The sequence below is a fragment of the Octopus sinensis genome, linkage group LG17 (genome assembly GCF_006345805.1).
Source record: "Octopus sinensis linkage group LG17, ASM634580v1, whole genome shotgun sequence".
NCBI lineage: Eukaryota > Metazoa > Mollusca > Cephalopoda > Octopoda > Octopodidae > Octopus > Octopus sinensis.
In genome coordinates this window covers 14,525,985-14,545,164 of record NC_043013.1, presented here as the reverse complement: position 1 = coordinate 14,545,164, position 19,180 = coordinate 14,525,985, and the positions used below count along the sequence as shown (strand labels likewise).

The 19,180-nt window shown below is 38.4% G+C and overlaps 1 protein-coding gene and 3 long non-coding RNA genes across 8 annotated transcripts in view; 3 read left to right on the top strand and 1 right to left on the bottom strand.

Annotated features, from left to right (window-relative positions):
• LOC115221082 (probable cation-transporting ATPase 13A3) overlaps positions 1–13,701 on the top strand; it is a 125,637-nt gene extending 111,936 nt beyond the window's left edge. For all 5 annotated transcript variants that reach the window (XM_029791298.2, XM_029791296.2, XM_029791299.2 and 2 more), the window contains 8 exons: positions 1,236–1,345; positions 2,382–2,478; positions 5,188–5,260; positions 6,988–7,138; positions 8,542–8,690; positions 10,049–10,137; positions 11,508–11,591; positions 13,292–13,701. In XM_029791298.2, coding sequence (XP_029647158.1) covers positions 1,236–1,345; positions 2,382–2,478; positions 5,188–5,260; positions 6,988–7,138; positions 8,542–8,690; positions 10,049–10,137; positions 11,508–11,591; positions 13,292–13,519 — 981 coding nt within the window. In that variant the 3' untranslated portion in view covers positions 13,520–13,701. The remainder of the gene's footprint in view (positions 1–1,235; positions 1,346–2,381; positions 2,479–5,187; positions 5,261–6,987; positions 7,139–8,541; positions 8,691–10,048; positions 10,138–11,507; positions 11,592–13,291) is intronic.
• Positions 954–19,180, bottom strand: part of LOC118766716 — an 18,385-nt gene continuing 158 nt past the window's right edge. Inside the window, exons 2-3 of the long non-coding RNA XR_005002624.1 lie at positions 5,745–5,749; positions 954–966 (exon numbers count right to left, since the gene is read on the bottom strand). This is a non-coding gene — a long non-coding RNA (uncharacterized LOC118766716). The remainder of the gene's footprint in view (positions 967–5,744; positions 5,750–19,180) is intronic.
• LOC118766714 lies at positions 13,713–15,803 on the top strand. The gene is made up of 2 exons (XR_005002622.1): positions 13,713–14,449; positions 14,484–15,803. It is a non-coding gene; the product is annotated as an uncharacterized LOC118766714 (long non-coding RNA).
• The window catches only part of LOC118766715, a 25,183-nt gene continuing 23,959 nt past the window's right edge, over positions 17,957–19,180 (top strand). The window contains exon 1 of the long non-coding RNA XR_005002623.1: positions 17,957–18,088. This is a non-coding gene — a long non-coding RNA (uncharacterized LOC118766715). The remainder of the gene's footprint in view (positions 18,089–19,180) is intronic.

Here is a 19,180-nt window from a genome sequence, read left to right as displayed (position 1 = left end):
TTCAACACCATCTCACCCTCACTCCAGCGGTCGTGTCTGAAAATCTCAGGAATGGTATCAACATCATTATTTAACATCCACTTTTCCCTGCTTGTAAAGGCTAGATGGTCGAGACTGATTTTCTGCAGTCAGATGCCCACCCTGTTGCCAACCCTCTCCTGTTTCCAATCAATGTAATATTTTCCTGTGGCTAGATATGTTTTTTATAGAAGACTGGAAACGAACAGCCTTGCTTGTTTGAGGATAATGATGATGACGATGATGATGCTCATTTACAACCATTATGTGATGTCGATCCTGCCTGACTTAATCTCTCCCCACCTCTTGGATGCTTGTCTCCTTCCCTAGCTTTTTCTCATACTTTGCCACATCCCCTGGACCACTTTACCACCACTCAAGCCAGATTACCACTGGAACTTTGTACTTCTCGGAATCTAACAGCATGGATATCACTGTTCACTGTTGCTAATTTGAACCCACACACATAACGGCTTTCTTGCAGTTTCTGTCTACCAAATTCACCCACAAAGCTTTGGTTGCCCCAGTCTATAGTAGAATGCATTTGTCCAAGGTGCCACAAAATAGGACTGAACCCAAGACCACATGGTTGGGAAGCAAGCTTCTTAACCTCACAGCCATGTCTACATTTCATCATCATCATGCTTCGGCCAACCTACGGTTGGTCAGAACTCCATTGACAATCCCTTTCCATATTACACATTCCTGCATTGCTGTGTTCAGATCTCTAATATCCAGCCCTGAGTCCTGAGATATAACATCTGGAAATGTCAGTTTCCTGGAGAAAACACTTCCAGAGGGATGCCATAGGAGCAGGAATGAGATAACCTCTTTCTCTGCTCGATGACAGTGGCCAGCAAATTGTAGCCATTTCTGGTTTAGCTTGAAGGATATTGATATCAGTTACTAAGTGTTGGGTGTGATCTCCAACTGATGTTCTGTATCTTTCTGAGCAGGTTGGTATATGTTCCATCTAGTTGTTTTTCTAAAAGAGCCGATAATGTCCAGGTCTCTAATCCATAGAGAAGGGACTGGCTCGCTCAGTGTTCTAAATATTTATGTTTACCTTTACTATCATCATTATTGATAGGACTGACAATAGAGTCTCACTGACTTAAGTGTTGTTGTTGTTGTTGTTGTTGTTGTCATAGCTGTTCTTGTTGCCTTCTGCCCCTGTTAGAAGCCGTTGTAATCCATCTGTTGCCCTTTATTTGCAGGCATTAAAGGCTGCCCATGCTGGTATCTCTCTGTCAGAGACTGAAGCTTCAGTAGCTGCTCCTTTCACTTCCAAAAACCAAAACATTGAATGTGTTGTATCTGTGATAAAGTAAGTTATTTTGTTGTTCATTGTTATTTTGAAGTTTAAGGGGCTGAAACCTTTAGACCTCTGGTGTTGTTTTTATGACGGGGCTGAATATTAGTTCTTGTGTCTAGGACACTGTCTCTGTGAAAAGGCATTTAGTGAAGAGTGATGGAAAGCGGACGTTAAACGATGAATAATAATAATAATAACAATAATAATGATGATGATGATGATGATGAGAATACAGGATTGCACTTATTTTTCCATTGAGACTCACATTGTCAACCTGAAGAAAAATCTAATCCTGTATTCTCAAAGAAAGATTCTTGAGATTTGAGGAGACTTGTTACCAAACCCCAAGACTAACTAACCTAGCATGTCATAATGATGATGATGATGATGACAGCACTGCTTGACTGGCATCCGTGCTAGTGGAGCGCTAAGAGCACCATCCAAGCGTGATCGTTGCCAGGGCCGCTGACTGGCTCCTGTGCCGGTGGTATGTAAGAAGCACCATTCGAGTGCGATCGTTACCAGCGTCACCTTACTGGCACTTCTGCCGGTTTCACGTGAAAGATAACATTGAGCGAGGTCATTGCCAGTGCCGCTGGACTGGCTCCTGTGCAGATGGCACGTAAAAAATACCATTTGAGCGTGGCCATTGCCAGTACTACCTGAGTGGCCCTTGTGCCGGTGGCACATAAAAGCACCCACTACACTCTCGGAGTGGTTGGCATTAGGAAGGGCATCCAGCTGTAGAAACTCTGCCAGATCAGATTTGAGCTTGGTGCAGCCATCTGGTTCGCCAGCCCTCAGTCAAAATCATCCAACCCATGCTAGCATGGAAAGCAGACGTTAAACGATGATGATGATGATTTCCTCCATCTTTACATTCTGAGCTCATATTCTACTGATGTTGACATTGCCTTTCATCATTTGATTTTGATTAAATAAATATCAGGTTGATGTAATCAGCTTCTCCCCCTCCCCTCAAAAACCTACTGGCCCTTTACCAGAATTTGAAACCTTTATGATCACCATAACATCTATGTCATTCCAGGGAAGGTCGAGCTGCTTTAGTCACCTCTTTTGGTTGTTTCAAATACATGGCCCTCTACAGCATCATCCAGTTTGTATCAGTGCTCATCCTTTATACTGTGAGTATCTACTACAATTTACCTTCTTCCATTTCTATTTCTACATCATAATCTCTCTTCCTTGTTTTCCATTTTTCTTCTTACCTACCTACCTACCTACCTACCTACCTATCCATCTATATAAATATCTCTGGTTTTGTACCTCTCCATCAACTAGTTCTCTGTCTAGATATCTTCCACTTTATCGCTGTTCCCCCATCTGTCTCTCACATATATATGTATTTATTTATATTTATACATATATATATATTTACACACACACACACACACACACACACACACACACACATATATATATATTTATCTTAATATATAAATCCCGTTCTGTCTGTCTGTCTGTGCGCTTTTAACTCGAGTATTGTTCATTTGATCGCGCTGAAATTTTAAACATGGATACATAAGAGAGCGGGGTGTTCCGTAATCTAAAAAGATTTTCAAGATTGTTTCAAAGTGAGAATTGCTATTTTGGTAATCTTTTGTCCTGTTTGTTCTGCCTTTAAAAGCAATGTGTTTTCTCAGACAGCCAGCACATACCATTTCGCTAGCAACAAGGGGAGTACAGGATGACAGTCAGCCAAAACTGTTGCTATGCTGTCTCTCTTCTTTCCTCTCTCTGTCTCTCTTATGATATCTGATTCCACTTGAAATTGTATATATATTGTGTTAAGATTCGTTATCAATCAGTTATCCTTATTGAGAAAAAAAAATCAAAAGTAACCACCACATACAATCACCAAACATCTCCACTACTTAACACCGTCCAAGTTAACCCTCTTCACCTTTACAGCTGACATGAAAAACTACGAGGAAAAGGCAACCATTTTAATTAAGCAAAAAAGAGAAAAAATTGCTATTAAAACGTAAAATTTGGGGGTTAATAATCTTAATCTTTAGTTACAGTTTCTCATTCAAACTACATAATAGACAAAATTGTTGCATTAAGACAGTAGGGTGTTTTGAGGGAGATTTGCCTGCTATTTCTACCAGATCTAGCTACCATATAAAGGTCTTCCTCATTGGCTCATACATACATATATACATAAAATCGAGATAAAATGCTTAAAGCAACAGGCGTCAAATACAAAAGCCAAGGTCCATGCAGTGTCATGGGCCAAAAAAATTTCTAACTTCTTGCCTAATGCAAGCCCAGAGCAATCTCTTATATCTTACACTATTTCAGTATTACGTCTGTATTGTAATGTGAGATAATACTTTCAGTTTGAAAGAAGCCTGTCCTATATATATATATATATATATATATATCATCATCATCATTTAGCGTCCGTTTTCCATGCTAGCATGGGTTGGACGGTTCTACTGGGGTCTGTGAAGCCAGAAGGCTTCATCAGGCCCAGTCAAATCTGGCAGTGTTTCTACGGCTGGATGCCCTTCCTAACGCCAACCACTCCGTGAGTGTAGTGGGTGCTTTTTACGTGCCACCCGCACTGGTGCCAGACAGAGCTGGCAAACGGCCACGAACGGATGGTGCTTTTTATGTGCCACCGGCACGAGGGCCAGGCGAGGCTGGCAATATATATATATATATATATATATATATATATATATATATATATTCCTTATGTATTCCAAACTGAGTTACGGATTTTGACGTATGGGCTATCAAAAGATTCAGAACTATTTTGGCTACAAATTAAACTTAACTTCCATTCACATGTTTGCACTTCAAAAATTTAACATAATCTTTTCCATAAATCAACTATTGTAAACATTTTATACGATGATGTCACATTTTCTATATGTGTGTGTACCTTAAAAGACATCAATCATCATGACACACTCCTTCACTCACTCTCTCTATCTCTCACGCTCTTTCTCTCTCTCATACATGCACACGCACACACACACACACATGTCCATTTAATATAGACATACATACATCTTTCACTTTCTTTCTCAGTTCTTTTTGCTTTCTATTCTTTTAATTTCTGCTTTCTTCAAATAATTTTTATGGATACAACTGCTTACAAAAATAGGGATTCTTTCTATGTACATAATTTTTTGTTTACAATATTGAAAAAAACTTCCTCCAAATTTACTTTATCCAACCAATGCCAGGACAACAAACCCGAAGGAGGTGTCAACATATGTGATGATGGGTCATGTTAGACACAGTGTCAACTGCTGCAAAAGAGAGTATATCCACTGACAGCTTTACGGTGCGTTCAAAAATCCCATAACCCCCACAGGTTAATACCTGAAATACTCCAAACAGATGCATAGCCCATTGCTTAGTCGAATTAGCCCATCATTTACTCCACAAATGTTTTGTTGTCAATGGTGCACTTTCTCATATCACCTGTTTCAACATAACTATAATATATTATATACAAACTATGCCATTTTAATCCCAAGCAACGCCAAGTATCTCTGCTAGTATATATATATATATATATATATATATATGTGTGCTTTTGGTGTGAATGGTTTTGTTATATGGAGCTGTATTTTACAATCCTGTAAATAACTATGAGGGCATTTTTAAATAAGCTTAAAGCTTATGGCGATCACTGTGCAATGACTAAGGAAAATAGTCTAATAACAGGGCATATAAGCCCACCACAGAAAAAAGAAGGCTTTCCTATCAGCGTATCTATCTATCTATCTATCTATCTATATATATATATGTGCTACATGTTAGTCAATAGATTATATGTAATCTAACTGTCTACCTACGTTTTTATCTTTCAGTTTGCAACCAATCTTGCAGATTTCCAGTTCCTTTACATTGATTTAATCATCACAACCTCTGTTGCTGTTCTCAGTAAGTTAGACCAATTATGTAAATATACATATATATATATATATATATATATATATATAATACCATTTGTATATTACACATACACTTATTCACACTCATATACTTAGTCACACATATGCACACACACACACACACTGTTGTTAGTGCCTAAACATAACCTCTATGTACATTGGAATGGTTATCAGGCTGTTTTATTTTTATATTTATTCTTTCTTTTCGGTTAATATTAAATTCTGGAAAATATTCTTTGAAGCATGATTCTTCTTTAGAGTTAGACATAGCTATTTTGATAGAACTAGTGGGAAAAAATTTTTTTTTCCCATATAAAGAGAAAAATTAACGATACGCAGGAGTGGCTGTGTGGTAAGTAGCTTGCTTACCAACCACATGGTCCCGGGTTTATTCCCTCTGCATGGCACCTTGGGCAAGTGTCTTCTACTATAGCCTCGGGCCAACCAAAGCCTTGTGAGTGGATTTGGTAGACGGGAACTGAAAGAAGCCCGTCATATATATATGTGTATATATATATAATATATATATATATATATATATATATATATATATATATATATATATGTTTGTGTGTCTGTGTTTGTCCCCCAACATCGCTTGACAACCAATGCTGGGGTGTTTACGTCCCCCGTAACTTAGCAGTTCAGCAAAAGAAACCGATAGAATAAGTACTAGGCTTACAAAGAATAAGTCCTGGGGTCAATTTGTTCGACTAAATGTGGTGCTCCAGCATGACCACAGTCAAATGACTGAAACAAGTAAACGTATAATAGTTTGATTAAGTGCAATGCATGAAACTTTCAGTCTTGAACTCACTTATGTAGCTTTAGTGTTAAATGAAAAAAAAAATAAAACAATTTGTAACACTCAAGAAGACTTGTCCTCCACAGCAGAAGTGTTAAGACCATTCTCTCCTGCGAGACTCCTGTGTCAGTGCCATATAAAAAGCACTCGTGCTGGTGCCATGTAAAGGGACTCATGCCATAAAATTTTTTAAGGTGAGGTGGTCCTTTCAAGAAAGCAAAAGCTACTAAAATGTACTGGCAATCTAAGGTTCAGCCTTTGTTAGTTTGTCCCATGTCTTCCAGGATTTCCGTCTTCCACAAGTTCCATCTACATCAAGTGATCAGTACATCTTTAGGATCTTTTTGGTTTGAACGGCAGTTTTTAACATAATTTCTAGGTAACTAAAAAATGTTAAACTTTGTATACTGGTAGAATGTGTTTGTAAAACATCTTTTTCTCTTGGCTTTATTGAGAAAATTTTATAGTTTGTAAGATATTTGTTGTTGTTTTTCTTCAATTTCTTCAATTTCAACCATTCACTGACGTCTATTGAGGTAAAAAAAACATTCTGTGCTGTATAAATATGTCCCTCGTTTAAGAAACAGATTGGGTTTATTTACATTTGTGAAGAAAAAAGATACCCTTGCCCCACCCCTAACCCTAACTAACCCTAAAACAGATTGAAATGCAATAGATCGATACTAGGGTCATAATTATGGGTGACAATTTCATATGACACCGCTAGAAAAAACTGCCATTCAAACCGAAAAGATCCCATCTTTATACTGCTGTTCTATTTCATATACATCATATACCCATACCAATACAATCTTATTTCTTGCACCTTACACCTGATTTCCCTCCTCAATGCATTTCTAGCTCATTGTTCATGCACACACCTGTATATGTATATTTATGTATATTTTCAGTGGGTTACACACAGTCCCATAACAAGTTAGCTGTGAAGAAACCAGCAGGAAGTCTCATCAAACTCACCAATATATTTTCTATACTCTCACAGATACTCGTAGCTATTTGTTTCCAAACTTCCGCATTTCTCTACCTACAAAATCAAAGCTGGTAAGTAAACTCTCGTTTCTGTTTTATCTAAGGTCTGTCATTAACGTGTTGCTCTTTTCTACGGTATGTTGTTAATGTATTATCCATTTCTAGCAGCTGTTGCTACTTCCATTTTAACACAAGTTCAAACCCTATTGCTGCTGCTATTGTGGGGCATATTTTTAACAAGGGTCATAGCTCTATTTTCCTCCATTTGGGTATGAGACATTTCGACACCATCAATGAGGTGTTGCTGATATGACCCTGACTTATTTTATATCATACACTTAATGTTCCTCCTGTTTTCCCCCTCTTCCCCTCTTTTTCTCTAGGTATAGAGTACATTTCATCATCATCATCATCGTTTAACATCCGTTTTCCACGCTAGCACGGGTTGGACGGTTCGACCGGGGTCTGGGAAGCCAGGGGCTGCTCCAGGCTCCAGTCTGATCTGGCAGAATTTCTACGGCTGGATGCCCTTCCTAACGCCAACCACTCTGCGAGTGTAGTGGGTGCTTTTTATGAGAAGAGGGAAATCCACTCGCAAGGCTTTGGTTGGCTCAGGGCTGTAGTAGAAGACACTTGCCCAAGGTGCAACACAGTGGGACTGAACCCAGAACCTTGTGGTTCTGTTACTCGAATGTATTCCCCTGTCCGTCATATCTTCACCATCTTCTTCCTCTATCTCTCCTACTGAGATAGTCGTGCATCTCCTTTATTGCAAGGCGTTTATTTCTGTCCATCTGCTCACACTCTAACCCCTCATCTGGCACTGAGTCATTTTCCTCAATACTACTTCACACCTCAGTTGAAGGATCTTGTCTTGACTGATGCCAGTACTGCCTGGCTGGCACCTGTGCCAAGTGGCATGTAAAAAGCACCATTCGAGCGTGTCTGATGCCAGTGCCACTTGACTGGCATCTATACTGGTGGAACGTAAAAAGCACCATTTGAGCATGGCATGTAAAAATCACCCACTACACTCTCGGAGTGGTTGGTGTTGGGAGCTGTAGAAAACCTTGCCAAATCAGATTGAAGCTTGGTCAGTTCTCAGTCAAGCCATCCATCCCGTACCAGCATGGAATGAGACATTAAACGACGATGACGACAACGATGATGATGATGATGATGATGACTGTTGCTGGTGCCATGTAAAAGGCAACCGGCACCTTCTTTTAAGTGGTTGGCCTTAGGAAGGGCTTCCAGCCATAGAAATTAGGCCAAAGACGTTTTCTAAATTTTCAGCGCCTATTAACCCATCCAACGCATGCCTGCATCATGCAAAACACGTTAAATGTTGATGATGATGATGATGAGGGTGATGATGGCAGTGGTGGTGTAGTAGTAGTAGTAGTAGTAGTAGTAGTGGCAGTATAAACTTTGTGAAAACCCATCTTTTCTGTTTTTCACCCTCTCTGTTGTAGGTATAAACCTGTAAAGAAGATCACCAGTGATGACGTTGTCAAGTGTTCCGAAACCACTCTTGTATTTTTAGTATCCTCGTTCCAGTACATTTTTGTAGCTTTTGCTTTCTCGAAAGGACCACCTCACCGTAAACTATTTTATACAAATGGTAAGCAGCTTTTTCTTTCTTTAAATTACACTGTCTGTGTCCTTCCTCTCCTGTCTTTCTATGTAAATCTTGTGAGTGAATTTGGTAGATAGAAACTGAAAAAAAGCTTTTTGTGTGTATGTCTGTCTAAATTCTATCTATTTATCTTTATATAAATAAAAGAGGCAGGCAACAGGCTGCTTAGCCACATACCAAAAAAATTAGAAATAGCAGTCAGAGACTGTTTATTTCTATTTTCTACAAACGAGACTCTACATACAACATATCCCTGTAATTCACATATGCAAAACAAGGAATAAATAACGAAAACAAAGTCTAATGGTCATTTACGAACGTGTTTCTAGATTAGGAATATAATAATAAAATATATATTCCATGTCTTTCATCAGCGTAAACCTCCACCAAAATAGATTTATCAAATGCTACGTACCTCCACTTCCCGATCAGGCGACATTGAAATAGTGGAAGAAAGTGAGCATAGGCTAAACCTATATAGATGACTGAATTCGTAAATTTTCCCTCCAAAATTTTATCGTGCGCATTACAAAAATAGTTCCTTAGAGATAGAAACTATGGGTTGTCGTAAGGGAGTAAAAATTCCAATTAGTAATTGGAATATTTATCCAATTACTAATTGGAATATTCCAATTACTAATTGGAATATTTATCTTTATATATATGTGTGTGTGTGTGTGTGTGTGTGTTTACATTTATCCCCTATTTAAGTCACAAGTTGTGAAGTATAGTTGTTATTGTCACTTCTGTCAGTAGATTTCCACACCTTCAAAGACATCCCTTTCTCCAAAATCTGGTAATGTCAGCAAATTTACTGTTCACTATATAAATGAGGTGTGAATATTAACAACATTCTACTGTATAGTATTATTGTATTCTGTCTAACAACTGCTGTTGTTGTTGTTGTTGTTGTTGTTGTATTTGCTACCCCTGTTCCCATTGACACTACCCTTTATCTCCGGCTCTGAAATGCTATATTACTTCAGGTACCACCTGAAAAGCAAGATAGGGCTGGAGAGAAGGCACCTGTCGAAAAGAGCATATGAGGGAAGATGGAAGGATGTAGTAAGGAAGTTGGGAGCGAATGTCCCTACTTAACTCATCCAGGGTAAAAAGAAAAGGTGTTGCCGTTGGAACTTTAAAAAAAAAGTTGGAACTTAAAGTAATATCAAAATTTAAAAAAAATTTTATACAAGTCATTTTAATATATTTTTATAAAAAAAACTCGCTAAATAAACCCTTTTAAATGTTTGTAGTGTCCTGTGTTGTCCCTTCTATGTTTGATTGTATAATCGTAATAAAGAGAGTTACTACGTTGATATATATATTCTTTCTATTTACAGTACCATTTACATCCGTTACAGTACTATTAGTTGGTTTCACACTATTACTTCTGCTTCATCCATTTTCATTTCTGGCTGAGTTTTTCCAGGTATGATATTTACTGTCTTTATTTCAATTGTTGCTGTTGTTGTTGGTGGTGGTATTACTATTATTATTATTATTATTGTTGTTGTTGTTGTTATTATTATCGTTATTAAATTGACAAACCCCTCCAAATTTCAAGCCTTGTGCCTATAGTAGAAAGGTTATTATTATTAAGGGCAGAGACCTGGCTGAATTGTTAGCACACTGGGCAAAATGCTTAGCAGCATATTTAGAAATATTTGATACAATGTGATATCGAAACTATGATATTTGCTGTTTTATCACATGAAATGATATTCACTCTCCATTCTAAACTATTTGATATTCTCTTTGATTTTCTGGTCCTGAATGTCTTATAATCATTCTGCACCAATTTACAAACATGAGCTTCAAATTCCTGCAGCTGCCAGACTAGTTTACTGGTATCTTGCACAATGCAGTATTAATAAACTTGATATCTTCTAAAATATAAATTGAAATATGAAATAGAGTTTATTCTTACATGTGCATTGACTGTGGATACTAGCTCATAATTTTCACATTATATGCATATAAGCCACGGGCTGGTGGTCTATTCACCTCCAATTTGATTTGGGTGCATGATGTCATAATAATAACAAAACATTGATGTTTATCACTCCTGAATGGGATCTGAGGTGAGTTATCTCACCTTCCCATGATTTTCAGGTGTTTTAACATTTGACACCTTGAGGAAGTAATCTCTACCAGAGATACATGAAGAATATTTGAATTCTACCAGGCGACTAGAATCCTTCGATCACCTTTGTCTACGCCGCATCCTTCGTGTCCGATGGCATCACTTTGTCTCCAACAATTCGGTGCGACACTAGTGCAGAATCACCTCCCTCCAACAAGTCATCCTAACAAGACGTCTGCGTTGGCTGGATCATGCCCTCTGTCGTCAACCAGGAGAATTCATCTATGAAGCAACTGCCCCAGCTCCTCTTCAGGGTTGGCAAAAGCAATGTGGTGGACAATGAAAAACCTGGCTGATGACAGTCAAGGCTGATCTGGAACCCAACCTAGGCCCCCATATCCACAGCGTTCGCCGCTGGAATAAGGAGTGGTTGGAGATCACGTGGTCGTTAGCCTCAAATCACCAGGCCTGGTCGGCATTTGTGAGAGATGCAGCATTGAGGATGAATGAAGCCAGCTCAACCCACTCCAGGTGAATGCTGTAAGAAGAAGAAGAAGAATCTCTACTAGGCCAAGTGAAGTCCTACTGGCAACTGCACAAAGCATGTGCTTTAAGTATGTGTAGTCAATAATGTCTAAAATATATTTGCTATGCTTTGTCACATGAACTAATATTCTCTTGTCCCATTCAACTGGTGTCTCCTTACCTCTCTGCAGATGGTCCCCTTTGAAAATACTCACTTCAAAACAATCCTGTTGGTGATAATAGCATGCAATGCTGTTAGTTGTTTATTTATTGAGGTAAGTGGTGCTGGCGGTTATTTTTGGTGAACTGGTACTTGTAGCTGTGTAATCACACACACATGCATTCACACACACACACAATCACATTCATACTTATACATAAGCACATTCACACACTCTCATATATTGAACTGGGCAAAAGTAGGTATACAGTTGCTTAATATGAGTGGAATAGTCTTTTCATTTCTCTATTTTAAACCTAAGAGATACACAAGTTAACTAAGGGATCTGTGGGAGATGCCTAGTACATTGGAAGCCTTCTTTTTTTTAATTTCTGGGACTTAAAGCGAATGCTTGGGCCATAAGCTTTTCATTTTCTGTATACCGCCTTTTGCTCACCCCTGTATTAACATATGCTCATTTGCATGCATGCATACATACACACGCACACACACACACACACACACACACACACACACACACACACATACATACATACAAGTTGTAGACACATATTTATGGACTTTTTTTTTCATCATGCAACATTGCCATGTTTTGTAATTCATTCTCGTAATGTGATCATATTTGCTGACCTTGTAGCAAATAAATCATCACCATCATCATCATCATCATCATCATTTAATGTCCATTTTCCATGCTGTCATTGGCTGGACGGTTTGACAGGAGCTGGTTAGCTGGAGAACTTCACCAGGCTCCAGTTTCTGTCTTGGCATGGCTCCTATGGCGGGAATGCACTTCCTAGTGCCAACCACTTTACAGAGTGTTCTGAGTAGATTTTATATGACACCAGCATGGGTGCTTTTATGTGCCATTACATGCCATGGCATGGGTGAACATTTTGCGAGCTCACAAGGCAAGGAGCTCTCGGCTGAGAGAGTAAGTACAGGAGGGATAGGAGGGAATAGCTGTGAAGGACATGCCTGTATGTATGGATGGCCACACTCAGCTTACTATGATTAAAAGAGCTGTGGATTTACAGAATCAGTAGAGCTTTGAAGGTAATGGATTGTGAAAAATCATTAATTGTGAAAAATCATTAATCGTGCGGCCGATGACACGTAACGGACCCCGACAGCGGCAGCAGCAGAAGAGGAGGAACAATGACAATGGAGAGGCCGCACACCCACAGATGATGACGAGCGAAACGAGCGGACATCCACATAGATCCGTTCGCGCCCACTGATCGCTCGCTCGCACTCGTCTCGTCTCGTATATGCTCGCCTGGTCCGTCCTCCTCCGAGCCCACCTGCCACCGACGTCGTCACTCCCGTGGCCACCATCAATCAGTGTTCGCTCTGCGTGATCGTTACCAGCATCGCCTTACTGGCACCTGTGCTGGTGGTATGTGTAAAAGATTCGAGCGAGGTCGTTGCCAGTACCGCCTGACGTCGTTGCCAGTACCGCCTGACTAGCCTTCATGCTGGTGGCACGTAAAAGCACCAACTACACTCTCGGAGTGGTTGGCATTAGGAAGGGCATCCAGCTGTAGAAACTCTGCCAGATCAAGATTGAAGCCTGGTGCGGCCATCTGGTTCACCAGCCCTCAGTCATTCGTCCAACCCATGCTATCTTGGAAAGCAGATGTTAAACGGTGATGATGATGATGAATTCAGAGCAATGTGAATAAATAAGCATTACATTTGACAGAGTAATTTGAATGTTAAAGAGTTAAAAAATTTTTTTTTAAAAACACTCCAAAATTAAATTACTGAATGTCTCTTCATTTCTATTTTCAGTTTTTAATTGTCGATTTCAATATCTTTTCCCGCCTACGGAGAAAATTTCAGTGGCGGAAAAGGAAAGTGAAACTGCACAAAAAACTGGACCGCCAATTACATTTGATGTGTGACTGGCCACCAGTCGGCAACTGTACGTATGCGTCAGACTTTTTGGCCAATAACACTGTCGCCAACAGCATCACAGAGCAGAATTCTATGGATACATCTATAGAAATGAGCAGATGACATCTAATTGTGTTTAATCTCTTATCAAAGTACATTTCTTCTTAAACTATTTCTAAAACATCTCACTTCTCTACTAAATATTTCTTAGCCTTGGTTAAAGTACCAGCTATCTATCAGTGTAAAGAAAAGTGTGTGTGTATTTGTGTGTGTGTGTGTGTGTGTGTATATATATATATATATATATATATATATAGTGAAGGCACATAGCTCAGTAGTTAGATTGTCACGCTTACAATTGTGAGATTGTGAGTTCAATTCCTGGACTGGGTTGTGTATTGTGTACTTGAGCAAGACGCTTTATTTTCACGTTTGCTCCAGTTCACTCAGCTGTAGAAATGAGTTGTGATGTCACTGGTGCCAAGCTGTATCGGCCCCTTTGCCTTTCCCCTTGGACAATATCAGTGGCTTGGAAAGGGGAGACTGGTATGCATGGGTGATTGCTAGTCTTCCACGAACAACCTTGCCTGGACTTGTACTTCAGAGGAGGAACTTTCTAGGTGCAATCCCACGGTCATTCGTCACTGACGAGGGTCTGTACCATACACACACACACACACACACCACACATGCACACATACACACACATGCACACATACACACACATACACACAAAGAAACTTAAATTTTGATTGGGCCAATGTCAAATGGAATATTTTTTTTAACTCATAATATATATTTTTTAGAATATTTTTTGCAGGTCGTGTATGTGTATATAAACATATACTGTGAAGTATTTATGTATGTATAATATAGGTGCAGCTATGACTGTGTGGTTTCAAACCTTACGAATTCAGGTTCCATTCCACTTCAAGGCACCAACCCCAACACCTTATGCAAATGTCTTCTAAATTGGGCCAACCAATGGTTTATGGACGAAATTTAGTAAACAGAAACTGTATGGAAGCCTGCTGCATATATATATATGTGTGTGTCTGTGTGTTTGTGTGTATGACTGGACTGGCAGAATTGTAAGCATGTCAGACAAAAAGCTCAGTGGCATTCCTTTATGTTATGAGTTGAAATCCTGTTAAGGTCAACTTTGCCTTTCATCCCTTCAAGGTCTATAAAGTGCTACTGAAGTATTGAGGGGTCACTGTAATTGACCTGTCCTCCTGCCCAATCAAACTTTCTGGCCTTGAACCCTGCAATAAATGGTGTTCCATTCAAGAGAACCATACTATTGAGATCTTGGTCACTTATACGCCATGGAAACCAAGTTGCTGCCCTGATGTGTCTTAGGGCTCAAGGAGAAAAAAAATGGCAGGTTAGTGCATGTGCACACACAAGTTTGTCTTTTTTTTTAAATGTTTGATAACTTGTAAGCAATGGTATATTTTACATTTACCTTAAGCAGTACATTGGGTAGCGGCTTCGTGATTTTATGAAGACTTGTGGAATAATAATACTTAACTTTAAAAAAGACAAGAGTTGGCAGCAAAAAGAGAACTCAGCCGTAAAATAGCACCTCAAGAAACATGGAAAAGGAAAAAAAAATGTTCATATATAAACAGGCATATGTAGGAATACATATACCATATTTACTGGCGTAAAGGACACATGAGATACACCCCCATTATCAGCAGTACATATTCAGGAAAAATGTTTTTAGAGTATCAGAGCATGTGATGTAAGCCTAACTTTGCGTATAGAACCAGGGTAACTTGTTTTTTTTTTTGGTTTTTGATACATTTTATTTTTGGGATAGTGTGTCATTATGTTCATGCTAGTATGGGTCTAGACAGTTGTTTGAGGCAAGATTTCACGACTGGATGCTCTTGCTGTTACCGACTCTTGTTTGTTTCTCAAGCAAGGAATATTTTCTTTATTCCACAAGACTTCGAAAGCACAGAACGACACCATGGAATATAAATACATATGCGCAGGCACACATAAAGATATCTACAGCAGGATTCCTGTAGCTGGACCAAACCTGAAACCATGTCGTTGCACAGTAAACTTTTTCAACCACACAGCCATGCTAATACCTATGTGTGTGTATATATATATATATATATACACACACACACACATACATAAACTGTCAGACACATGCAAGCATGGAAAAGTAGACGTTAAAAGGAGGATGATATATATATATACACATACGGAAATGTATGTGTAAGATGTTCTTACACGGGCACAAACGTATGAATATTGGCTGATGTACATGGGGTAAATAATTTTTTTTTGTTTTTATGGCGTTGTGGGTGGCAGTTGTTTCTAGAAGATATACTGATGTCTATTTTACCAAAATGAATCTGTAAATAAAAAATCCTACCTTTTTTTCTGTTTGTTTCTGTAGTTTTTTATTATTATTAAAGTCCTGTACTACAACTAACAACAATTGTCAATGAGATGTGTTTGGGATTGGGAAAAAAAAAGTAAAAGAACCAAGCACTTTATAGAAGGCCTTCAGGATTGAGGTTTTGGTGTTATTTGTAAATGGATTATATCAACATATTTTGGTGGTGCTTATATTTCCTAGCATTAGTATTTCCAAGGTTGGCTCCAGTGTTCAATGTGGTTATAGGGAGTCCAGTGTTTTGAGGTTTAACTCATTCTCCTTGTTTACCTTTCTTGACTTGTAAATGCTAAAGGAATGAGGAAGAATGATCAAGAACAACAAGGAGAGCATCATCGCAATAAAACTTCCAGTTGAAGACCTTTGATAACTTGAGTAAAAGATACAGATCCAAAGGTCGGAACATGGGGTCCAAGCCAGTTGAGCCCATTGTTGCACTAAACTCGGTCTCATGCTGTGAGGGACTACAACTCACCCTGGAAAACTATTAGAGCACATGTAACAATAAGATTATTTATTAATGTAGTCTTTAAAGATGTTAATTTTCCTAGCAAAAAATTAGGGGCCCATTTAAACAGTATAAGAAACATGCAGAATGTAAAACATTTCACCTTCACTACTACCTGTGAAGTTTTAACACAATCTCAGGAATCAAATACTTCAGAAAAATATATAATTCCTTCTTACAAATTTCAAAACAAACAAAATTTCTTGAGAATTTTTGATCTTTTTATTTTAACAGAAATGGCATTTTCTTTATAAGTGGTATGTCCACATACAAAGACCAAGCTCTATTGCTGTTCCAAATATATTGCACACGTGATCTGTTCTTGTAAGAGTACATACATTGAGTCCTGAGGTAAATAATTACCTTGGGAGTCACCATCTGAAATGATAAATATACAAATTATATAATTTGTATATGTCACTATATTTAGTTAGAAATTTATGAGTCGGACAATTTATCAGAAAATTGCAACCAAAAAATATTTTTCAGAAAGATTAACTGAATTAAAACTTTAATCATCTCTAATATAAATTGGACATGGGCAATCGTTGTATTCTTTCTTGTCTTGAGGTTCACAACCAAACTGCTGGGTGGATTCATGTGGAAAATGGCACACATGTGGAGACAGGTGCATAGATTGGAATGCAGTTTGTATTTTTTACTTAGCTCCCATACATACTGAGAAAATCGATTAAAACTTTTTCTAATGGAATTCCCCTCTTTCTTCTGCCATTAAAAACAACCAGTTGCTTAGAAGCTGTTTTCTGATGGGGTGGGGGTCAGGAAATTTTCATACAGCTGGAGGCTCCAATTGAAACAGGGGACCCAAAACTATAAGCTTGAGAAACGCTGTCATAGATTATGCCTAACCAAAAACGATCATAGCCACATCATCCAAACAGACCGGGTGAAACTGGGCTTAGCTGCTAGTTTCATATAAACTTCTTTGAGATCATCTCTAGTTCCAGGTGTAGAAGCAAAACCTGGCATCAAATGACAGAGGTGATGAAAGGCAAAATTAATCTTAGCAGGATTTGAAGACAGAATGTAAACAGCTCGAAGAAATTATACTGCAAAGCATTTTACCGACAATCTAACAAATGTGCCAGCTCATCACTACTCAAAGCAATGATCCATATTAGGATTATGACATCAATACACTCAATATAATCAAGCAGCCTTTTACTTGTTTCAATCATTAGACTGTGGCCATGCTGGGCCATCACCACCTTAAAGATTAGTCAACTGAATCAACCCCAATACTTGTTTTTTAAAGCCTGGTACTTATTCTATTGGTTTATTTTGCTGAACTGCTAAGTTACAGGGACATAAACACACCAACATCAGTTGTCAAACAGTAGTGGGGGACAATCCCCTACAAAGATGTACACAAGGCCAGGCTTCAAGAACATCTCTACCACAACAAGCCAAATGCAGAGATCCATTTTCATGATTATTCATCACATTGACGTCAGGTTTAGACAGCTGTAACACTCCTACTATCTTGCTGTGTCCACCTTGACAGGTTGAATGCAGAGATGTCATTCTCCGGTTATTCATCACACTAGGTTTAAACTTTGACATATTCACGGTGCCAATGCATTAACATGTTACATGCAAAAATGTGTTGCCGTGCTTGGTCACTGCATTGACATCACAATTAGATTGCAGTAACAGCTGTGTCACAGTATACAACCTCACAGGCCAGATATAAGGGAGGTCTACTACAAAAATCTTGATTTTTCTTTAAAAGAAAGAGGTCAACATTTTAGCATTCAGTTTACTCTCTCAAATGTTATATGCTTATTTATTTACATGGTTTTGAATTAACCATGCATTATCTTGTAGCTCTGAGATTGAAGATGTGTTTACTTTTACATATTGTTTACATATTCGTTTTCTCCATACTTGTTAACACCCATCAGGCTGGTTTATTATCTTTTTTGTTCCCGGGAAAAGATCTTTATATAGACCAAGTTTTGTATATTTGGAATCTACTGCAATATAACAGTATCGCCTGGTGTTGCTTGGGTTTGTTTCAGCCCTTTAGAATTCGAATTTTTGAAAAGTAAAAATTGTGCGTTATGTAGCTTGTTATTTTCTCTTTAAGTGAACAGTTTTCTGGTTGAAATACACTGAAAAATGGTGACACAGCAATAAAAAAATCGTAAAAAATAGGGATTTTCATAGGAAAAAAGCACCTTTTTGATGTAAATAATTTTTGGTGCTTACATGGTCGATTTGAATTTTTTCTTCTACGGAACGAAGAGCAAGCCTTCTTCTATCCTACTCTCAATTTTGGTCAGCTTGTGCCATAGGGTCTCAGAGGGGATAGTGTTAGTTGAAGGCTACCAAACCTGCCATACACAGACAACTTCAACTTTATATATATAGCAATAACAATATAAAAGATGTAGAAAATAAGGTATGAGAGTGGAGTTGAAGTTGGAGGATGTCTGTGAGTGATGTTATGCTAACCATTCAGATAGTCCTTCTCTGTATGTGGTCTTCAATGCCTGTATGTGTAGCAGCAGTAGTACCATCCCAGATATGGGATGGTGCCACTGTGATCCTCACTTCAGTTTTGATTATTGCAGATTTGACCATATCAATGCGTATGTAGTGTATGCCTAGCATTGAGGTTAAACTAGAAAAACTAAGCTGAATGAATGTTCTGGGCTGTTTATCTACCTACATGAAATCATACATTTACACGTACCTAAACCTACTTACCTAGCTACTATCTGTCTGTCAATCTATCTATCTATCTATCCATACTTCTATCTGTTTGTCAGTCTGTCTAATATGTGCACTAGATAAATAACAGACATGTTATGTATGTATGAAACTG